Source organism: Centroberyx gerrardi, chromosome 21 (assembly GCF_048128805.1).
Source record: "Centroberyx gerrardi isolate f3 chromosome 21, fCenGer3.hap1.cur.20231027, whole genome shotgun sequence".
NCBI lineage: Eukaryota > Metazoa > Chordata > Actinopteri > Beryciformes > Berycidae > Centroberyx > Centroberyx gerrardi.
The window spans coordinates 308197-318196 of record NC_136017.1 but is presented as its reverse complement, the minus strand read 5'-3'; the positions used below and the strand labels follow the sequence as shown (position 1 = coordinate 318196).

The 10000-nt window shown below is 41.4% G+C and overlaps 1 protein-coding gene across 1 annotated transcript in view; it reads left to right on the top strand.

The window, feature by feature from the left end:
• LOC139930536 (kalirin-like) overlaps nt 1-10000 on the top strand; it is a 71645-nt gene that overhangs the window by 35584 nt on the left and 26061 nt on the right. The window contains 11 exon segments of the mRNA XM_078291220.1: nt 240-359; nt 475-554; nt 1334-1472; nt 1953-2087; nt 3113-3275; nt 3454-3569; nt 4499-4621; nt 4836-5018; nt 5943-6067; nt 6995-7061; nt 7851-7970. Of these exon segments, the coding sequence (XP_078147346.1) occupies nt 240-359; nt 475-554; nt 1334-1472; nt 1953-2087; nt 3113-3275; nt 3454-3569; nt 4499-4621; nt 4836-5018; nt 5943-6067; nt 6995-7061; nt 7851-7970 (1371 nt within the window).

The following is a 10000-nucleotide window of genomic DNA, read 5'->3' as shown; positions in this document are numbered from 1 at the left end:
GGTAAATGTCAGCAGTCAGTCGCTGTCGTCTTCAGTTACAGTAACAGTGATGTGCCAATAAAGCTCAACTTGAATTTGAATTTGAATTGATTTCACATTTAGAGATTACTCTGATAAGTCTGGTCTGCTCTCACAACCTCTGTCTCTCTCTCTTTCTGTCTCTCTCCCTCTCTCTCTCCCTCTCTCTCTGTCTCTCTCTGTCTGGTCTCTCTCTCTGTCCCCCCCCCCCCCCCCCCCAGGTGCTGGGTTGGATCAGTGAAGGTGAGGTCATGCTGTCTTCCTGCATGGTGAACTCCAGCTGTCTGTCCGAAGCAGAGCAGCTGCAGAGGGAGCATGAGCGCCTGCAGCAGGCCATCGAGGTGACTGCACACACACACACACACACACACACACACACACACACACACTAAAACACACAATAATGATTTGTGGAAGAGACTGGAGAAACCTGTCTCTCTCTCTCCCCCCCCCCAGGCTCTCCTCCATGCTGACTCTCTCCAGAGAACCCACCAGGTGGCGTTAGCGCTGCAGCAGCGAGCGGAGCTGCTGGTCAGGTCAGTACTGTTAGTTAACCATTACTTCCATCTTATTGATATTAGTTAACCATGAACAACTCAACAGTATAACAATATAACAGATATACAGGCAGGCTGAATCATGTAGTTATATCATGCAGTATCATGTAGTAATATCATGTAGTATCATATAGTTATATGTAGTAATATATAACAAGTTAATTATACTAATTAAAGGTTAGTAACAGGTTAGTAACAGATTACTAATACTAGTTAAAGGTTAATAACAAGTTAGTAGTGCTAATTATAGGTTAGTAACAGGTTAGTAACAGATTACTAATACTAGTTAAAGGTTAATAACAAGTTAGTAGTGCTAATTATAGGTTAGTAACAGGTTAGTAATACTAGGTAAAGGCTAATAATACGTTAGTAATACTAATTAAAGGTTAGTAACAGGTTACTAATACTAGTTAAAGGTTAATAACAAGTTAGTAGTACTAATTAAAGGTTAGTAACAGGTTAGTAATACTAGTTAAAGGTTAAGTTAGTAATACTAATTAAAGGTTAGTAACAGGTTACTAATACTAGTTAAAGGTTAATAACATGTTAGTAATACTAATTAAAGGTTAGTAACAGGTTACTAATACTAGTTAAAGGTTAATAACTAGTTAAAGGTTATTTATAAGATTGCTTTATTCTGCAGTGTATTATTTGTTTTCTGTGAATCTGTGAATATTGATTTAACCTTTGTATATTCTATATTAAATGTTATTGATATGCGGTCATATTGTATATTAATACATACTCCTCCTCCTCAGGTCGGGTCACTATGACCCGGACGCAGTGCGGTCCTGCGCCCAGACGGTGGCGCTGCACTGGCAGACGCTCATGCTGAGGATAGAAGACCGACTGAAACTGGTCAACGCTTCAGCCGCTTTCTACCGCACATCACAACAGGTAGAGAGAGAGAGAGAGACAGAGAGAGAGAGAAAGAGAGAGAGAGAGAGACTATTTGAACCTTATTGTTTCTACACAAACAGCTGCTTACACTGCTTTTATGCCAATAAAGCATATTGAATTGAAGTGAATTGAATTGAGAGAGAGAGAGAGAGAGAGAGAGAGGTAGAGGTAGATATAGACGCACACACACACACACACACCTGTCTGTCTGTCTGTCTGCCTGTCAGACTCTCTACCTGTCTGTCTACCATGCACTGTTTTGCTGGTGGAAATGGGGTCGACACCCTGCAGGAGACTTTAGGTTTGACCCAGTTAATATGAGGAGCAGAAACAGAGGAGCAGGTTACTGAACCATGACTGTCTACCTGTCTACCTGTCTGTCTGTCTGTCTGTCTGTCTACTTGTCTACCTGTCTGTCTGTCTGTCTGTCTGTCTGTCTGCCTGTCTGCCTGTCTGCCTGTCTATCTGTCTGTCCAGGTGTGTGGGGTGCTGGAGAGTCTGGAGCAGGAATACCGCAGGGAGGAGGATTGGTGTGGAGGAGGAGACAGACAGCCAGAGCTCCTCCTACCGCTGATCAACAAACACATGGAGCAGAAGGAGGCGTTCCTGAAGGTGAGGAGGAGAGGAGAGGAGAGGAGAGGAGAGGAGAGGAGAGGAGAGGAGAGAGGAGAGGAGAGGAGGAGAGGAGAGGAGAAGAGAGGAGGAGAGGAGAGGAGAGAGGAGAGGAGGAGGAGAGAGAAGAGGAGGAGAGGAGAGGAGAGGAGAGGAGAGAGGAGAAGAGAGGAGGAGAGGAGAGGAGAGAGGAGAGGAGGAGGAGAGAGAAGAGGAGGAGAGGAGAGGAGGAGAGGAGATGAGAGGAGGAGAAGAGAGGAGAGAGGAGAGGAGAGGAGGAGAGGGGAGATGAGAGGAGAGGAGAAGCTGTGATAGTCTTGAACAGTCTTGTATAAGAGGAGAATGATCTTGAATTGTTCATAATAGTTTTGAATCAGTGGAGAAATGTCTTGAAAGGTCTTGAATAGTCTTGACTAGTCTTGACTAGTCTTGACTAGTCTTGGGTAGTCTTGAGAAGTCTTGGATAGTCCTGACTAGTCTTGGATAGTCTTGGATAGTCTTGGATAGTCTTGACTAGTCTTGGATAGTCTTGGATAGTCTTGACTAGTCTTGGATAGTCCTGACTAGTCTTGGATAGTCTTGGATAGTCTTGACTAGTCTTGGATAGTCTTGGATAGTCTTGACTAGTCTTGGATAGTCTTGACTAGTCTTGGATAGTCTTGGATAGTCTTGGCAAATCTAGGATAGTCTTGGATAGTCTTGGATAGTCTTGATTAGTCTTGGATAGTCTTGGGTAGTCTTGACTAGTCTTGGATAGTCTTGGATAGTCTTGACTAGTCTTGGATAGTCTTGGATGGAGTTTAATAGTCTTGGATAGTCTTGACTAGTCTTGACTAGACTTGGATAGTCTTGGACAGTCTTTCATAGGCTTGACTAGTTTTGGATAGTCTTTAATAGTCTTTACTAGTCTTGACTAATCTTGAATAGTTTTGGGAAGAAGAGGCTGTGGCCCAGCTGCATCCCATAATAGTCAAACTGCTGGTATAATTATAGGGTCCATAACAGTCTTGTTTCCATGGCGACAGGCCTGCACTCTGGCCAGGAGGAACGCTGAGGTTTTCCTCAAGTACATCCACCGCAACAGCGTCACCATGGCAACCATCTCTGGACACAGCGTCACCGTGTCCGGGGTGACGGGGGTCGCCGAGGTCACCGGGCATTCCAGAGTCCCAGAGCAACAGGTCAAAGGTGAACCAACACACACACACACACACACACACACACACACACACACATATATGTATATATATATATGTATATATATATACATATATATATATATGTATCTGTATATATAGTCCAGAGGCACTCCACAGTTAACTCATGGTGTGTGTGTGTGTGTGTGTGTGTGTGTGTGTGTGTGCAGGTATTCTCAGTGAGTTGCTCCAGAGGGAAAACAGAGTTCTTCATTTCTGGACTCTGAAGAAACGCAGACTGGACCAGTGTCAGCAGTACCTGATGTTCCAGAACCACGCCCAGCAGGTACACACACACACACACACACATACACACACCCCTTTCTGTCTTTAACAAACCACTGTGTTAAAGACAGAACATTCAATAAATCTTTTACTTTTAACCAATAATAATTAAATACAATTAATCAGTAGAGGTTATTCTTCCATCAAGCCTGGCAGATTATTCACTTATTCTATTGGTGAATTAGCAGTCAAATGATCGACCTGAATCTTAACAAGGAGCTCATAGGCTGCAGCCTCTGGAGCAGAAGCTAACCACGGATCCATGGAACCAAGAATCCAGGAAACCATGAAACATGAAACATGGAACCAGGAATCCAGGAAACCATGAAACATGAAACATGGAACCAGGAAGCGTCCAGAGCAGCTGTACTGATGAAGGACGATGTTGACCAGGAGATTGCAGAACGTCAGCTGGTTATTATGCTGTCTAGAAGTTCCATCAGAACCACCACCGAGTCCCAGAGTTCCACATGAGAAGATGTGATGTGATTTAGTGTTGAACTGTAATCTGTCCACAATGTATATGATGAAAGAAACCAAGGATTACAATACTCTTTACTCTCTACTACTCTTATGACTTCTCTAATTGGGATAATTTCAAGTAAATTGCATTATAGTTCTCAAGAACCCCTGGAACCTCATGAAGAACCCTGGAACCCCCTGAAGAACCCTGGAACCTCCTGAAGAACCCCTGGAACCTCTTGAAGAACCCCTGGAACCTCCTGAAGAACCCTGGAACCTCCTTTAGAACCCTGGAACCTCCTGAAGAACCCCTGGACCTCATGAAGGACCCCTGTGGGTCCCTGGAACCCAGTTTGAGAACCACTAAGTCAGTCAACACAAGTTTAACTGTTAACCTCCAGAGCGGCCAGAGGAACGTCACTCTGATTGGCCGACAGGTGTCTAACTGGGCGTGTCCTCTCCCACCAGGCTCTGGATTGGCTGCAGCAGTCAGGTGACCACTACCTGGCCACGCACACGTCGCCGGGGGCAACGGTGTCCGAGACGCAGGAACTGCTGAACCAGCACCGAGAGTTCTGTGTTTCTGCCAAGGTGAGAACACACATACACACACACACACACACCAGTCATAATAATGTCAGTGTGTAATCCACCAGGAAACACTTTATCCATGTAACTCCTCCCTCACCTCTCTCTATTCTTTATTTAATAATTCTCTCTCTCTCTGTCTCTCTCTCTCTCTCTCTCTCTGTGTCTCTCTCTGTGTCTCTCTCTGTGTCTCTCTCTCTCTCTCTCTCTCGCCCAGCATACCCAGGAGAAGGTCCATCTGCTGATCCAATTGGCTGAGAGCATGCTGGCTAAAGGCCACGCCCACCGGGCGGAGCTTCGTCGCTGCGTTTCTACGGTGGATAAACGTTACCGCGACTTCACCGTTCGGATGGGACAGTACCGCCACCTGCTGGAGACAGCACTGGGAGGCTGCACACAGGTGGGGTGTGTGTGTGTGTGTGTGTGTGTGTGTGTGTGTGTGTGTGTGTGTGTGTGTGTGTGTGTGTGTGTGTGTGTGTGTACTCCTGAGGAGTTGGTTGTGCTCTCTAATGCAGAATCTCTTTAATTTCCAGTTTTTGCTTATTTTTTGTGGTCCATCCCTTTAATGTGAATTCTGTCAGTTTCTACCTGCTGCTCCACCAGTAAATATATTTTTAAATCAGTGTTTCCAAACCTCTCAGCTCATTCACTCCCATTCAGTTCACAAAAACAGCAGAGAAAACAGCTGGAGACAGTCAGTCAGTAAAGGTGATCCATCACAACAGTCTGCAGCAGAACTCAGGCTGGAGACTGAAGTTCAGTTCAGTTTCATGTTAAAACGTAAAAGAGGCCAGATATCTCTTCACTGCCTCTCTGATTTCTGCTTTCCTCTCAAAAATAAATATTTCAGCCAATAGCTATCATTCTCTGTGGTTGCGTTAGGCCCCGCCTCCCGTCAGTCAACCCGGTCGAGCCAACAGACAAACCAGAGCCAGACTCTTCCTGCAGCTCCAGTCTGGAACAGGAGACAGACTAAAGCTAGATTTAAACTGCTGTCAAACTGAAGAGGATGCAGGGAATTAGGCTGGAATTGTCCTTTCAACAATAATAATAAAAAAAAACCTGGTCTACCTTCCAGTCTGTAACCGCGGGCGGTAACCGTCACCATGCACATTGTGGTTACCATAGCAACCAGTCTCAAAAACTAGTCTAATCTCGCAAAGGTGAGTTCTACCTCTGGATGGAAACAAATCAGCCTGCCATCACCTCCGGTCTGTCAACACCAACACTCTGCCAGGGGAAAATGATTAATGATAATAATAATAATAATAATAATAATAATAATAATAATAATACCAAGTGTGCTGTACGGTGTCCCTGTCAGGACAATAAGGACCTGGAGCTGGAGCTGATCCCCAACAGTCTGTCTGACTCCGACCCCGAGGTCAATCTGTCCGACCCGAGTCACCAGGTCAGCGACGAGAAAAGACGCTCCGCACGCAAGAAGGAGTGAGTATCACTATCACTATCACTATTAATATCACTATCACTATTAATATCACTATCACTATTAATATCACTATTACTATTAATATCGCTATCACTATCACTGTTAATATCACTATCAATATCACTATCGCTATCACTATTAATATCACTATCACTATTAATAATCACTATCGCTATCACTATCAATATCACTATCGCTATCACTATCGCTATCACTATCGATATCACTATCGCTATCACTATTAATATCACTATCACTATTGATATCGCTATCACAATCACTATCACTATTGATATCACTATCACTATTGATATAACTATTAATAGCACTATTTATATCACAATCACAATCACTATTAATATCACTATCACTATTAATATCACTATCAATATCACTATCGCTATTAATAGCACTATCACTATTAATAGCACTATCACTATTAATAGCACTATCAATATCACTATTTATATCACTATCACTATTAATATTAATATTAATATAAATATTACTATTATCTGTTAGTATGATCTGTTTCTACTGGCTCTGACAACACAGTGTTGAGAAGAGACACTCCGCACGCAGGAAGGACTGAGTACTGCCAGCAGGAGTACTATTAGTACTGGTATTACAGTACTATTAGTATTAGTATATTAGTATTAGTATTAGTATTGGTATTAGTATTGTTATTGGTATTAGTAGTAGTAATATTATTATCGAACAATACATTTCAATGAAATGAACTGAGAGAGTACAGGATAATAAAATCTAATGGTTTGATTATAGTGCAGGATGATAGCTTGGCTTTCTCTGTGTGTGTGTGCGTGTGCGTGCGTGCGTGCGTGCGTGCGTGCGTGCGTGCGTGCGTGCGTGCGTGCGTGCGTGCGTGCGTGCGTGCGTGCGTGCGTGTGTGTGTGTGTGTTCTCCAGGTACATCATGGCTGAGCTCCTTCAGACAGAGAGAGTCTACGTCAGAGATCTGCAGGAGTGTATCGAGGTACAGAGTGTGTGTGTGTGTGTGTGTGTGTGTGTGTGTGAATAGCAGTATTAAATACCACATAGTACTATATAACAGCACATAGTACTATACAGCACATAATATTGTGTAGTACTACATAATGAGTGACACTAGTTAAATATTAGTTATGTTACTGATATTGCTGCAGCTGCTGCTGTTCCATGAACAGTTTGTGAAATTATAGAGAATACAGAAGTTAATCTGAACAGCGCCCTCTGCTGACTGAACTGCAGTACTACAACAGAAGTTAATCTGAACAGTGCCCTCTGGTGACTGAACTGCAGTACTACAACAGAAGTTAATCTGAACAGTGCCCTCTGGTGACTGAACTGCAGTACTACAACAGAAGTTAATCTGAACAGCGCCCTCTGGTGACTGAACTGCAGTACTACAACAGAAGTTAATCTGAACAGCGCCCTCTGCTGACTGAACTGTAGTACTACAACAGAGATTAAATTGCAACCCTGAATCCAAAGAACCAAAACATTGAGCTGCTGTTGGAGAACAACAGAGGATATTTAATAGGACTTCAATATGAAAACAAACACATTTCTGCTGCAACCAGAGGGAGAAAGAGCTTCACCTGAGGGATTAATAACGTACATCACAAAACAAACATTTACATCACATAATATACTAAATGACACTATAGAATACTACTTCATGCTGCTCATTTCTACAGAACACCATATAATAGCAGTGAATACTACATTATAGTGCGTAACTGTATGTAAAGCAGATGATAGAACACACTGCTGTCCCATGCAGACGTACCTGTGGGAGATGACCAGCGGCTCTGAGGACGTTCCTGCTGGTCTGTCCAACAAGGACGACATCGTGTTCGGAAACATCCAGGACATCTACGAGTTCCACAACAGGTACACTGATGTACTTATATACTGCAATACTGCAATATATACTACAGTACTACACATCCAGGACATCTACGAGTTCCACAACAGGTACACTGATGTACTTATATACTGCAATACTGCAATATATACTACAGTACTACACATCCAGGACATCTACAAGTTCCACAACAGGTACACTGATGTACTTATATACTGCAATACTGCAGTATATACTACAGTACTACACATCCAGGGCATCTACGAGTTCCACAACAGGTACACTGATGTACTTATATACTGCAATACTGCAGTATATACTACAGTACTACACATCCAGGGCATCTACGAGTTCCACAACAGGTACACTGATGTACATATATACTGCAATACTGCAATATATACTACAGTACTACACGTCCAGGGCATCTACGAGTTCCACAACAGGTACACTGATATATACTGTACATATATACTGCAATACTGCAATATATACTACAGAACTACACATCCAGGACATCTACGAGTTCCACAACAGGTACACTGATGTACTTATACTGCAATACTGACATATAAACTACAGTACTACACATTCAGGACAGGTTCCCAGAGCCATATATATACTTATACTACAATACTACAATATATAGTACAATACTACACATTCTGGACAGGTTCCCAGAGCCATATATATACTTATACTACAATACTACAATATATAGTACAATACTACACATTCTGGACAGGTTCCCAGAGCCATATATATACTTATACTACAATACTACAATACTACAATATATAGTACAATACTACACATTCTGGGCAGGTAACCAGAGCCATATATATACTTATACTACAATACTACAATAATACAATATTTTGTACAATACTACACATTCTGGGCAGGTAACCAGAGCCATATATATACTTATACTACAATACTACAATACTACAATATATAGTACAATACTACACATTCTGGGCAGGTAACCAGAGCCATATATATGCTTATACTACAATACTACAATACTACAATATATAGTACAATACTACACATTCTGGACAGGTAACCAGAGCCATATATATACTTATACTACAATACTACAATACTACAATATATAGTACAATACTACACATTCTGGGCAGGTAACCAGAGCCATATATATACTTATACTACAATACTACAATACTACAATATATAGTACAATACTACACATTCTGGGCAGGTAACCAGAGCCATATATATACTTATACTACAATACTACAATACTACAATATATAGTACAATACTACACATTCTGGACAGGTAACCAGAGCCATATATATACTTATACTACAATACTACAATACTACAATATATAGTACAATACTACACATTCTGGACAGGTAACCAGAGCCATATATATACTTATACTACAATACTACAATATATAGTACAATACTACACATTCTGGGCAGGTAACCAGAGCCATATATATACTTATACTACAATACTACAATACTACAATATATAGTACAATACTACACATTCTGGACAGGTAACCAGAGCCATATATATACTTATACTACAATACTACAATACTACAATATATAGTACAATACTACACATTCTGGGCAGGTAACCAGAGCCATATATATACTTATACTACAATACTACAATACTACAATATATAGTACAATACTACACATTCTGGACAGGTAACCAGAGCCATATATATACTTATACTACAATACTACAATACTACAATATATAGTACAATACTACACATTCTGGGCAGGTAACCAGAGCCATATATATACTTATACTACAATACTACAATATATAGTACAATACTACACATTCTGGACAGGTAACCAGAGCCATATATATATATATATATATATATATATATATATATATATATATATATACATACAGACACAGGTTCATGTTAACAGGTAACTAAAGCCATCTAGAGGCAGGGTGAGCTGTGTGTGTAGTAATGCAGTACTCTGTGTGTAGTGATGCAGTACTCTGTGTGTAGTATTGCAGTACTCTGTAGTAATGCAGTACTCTGTGTGTAGTGA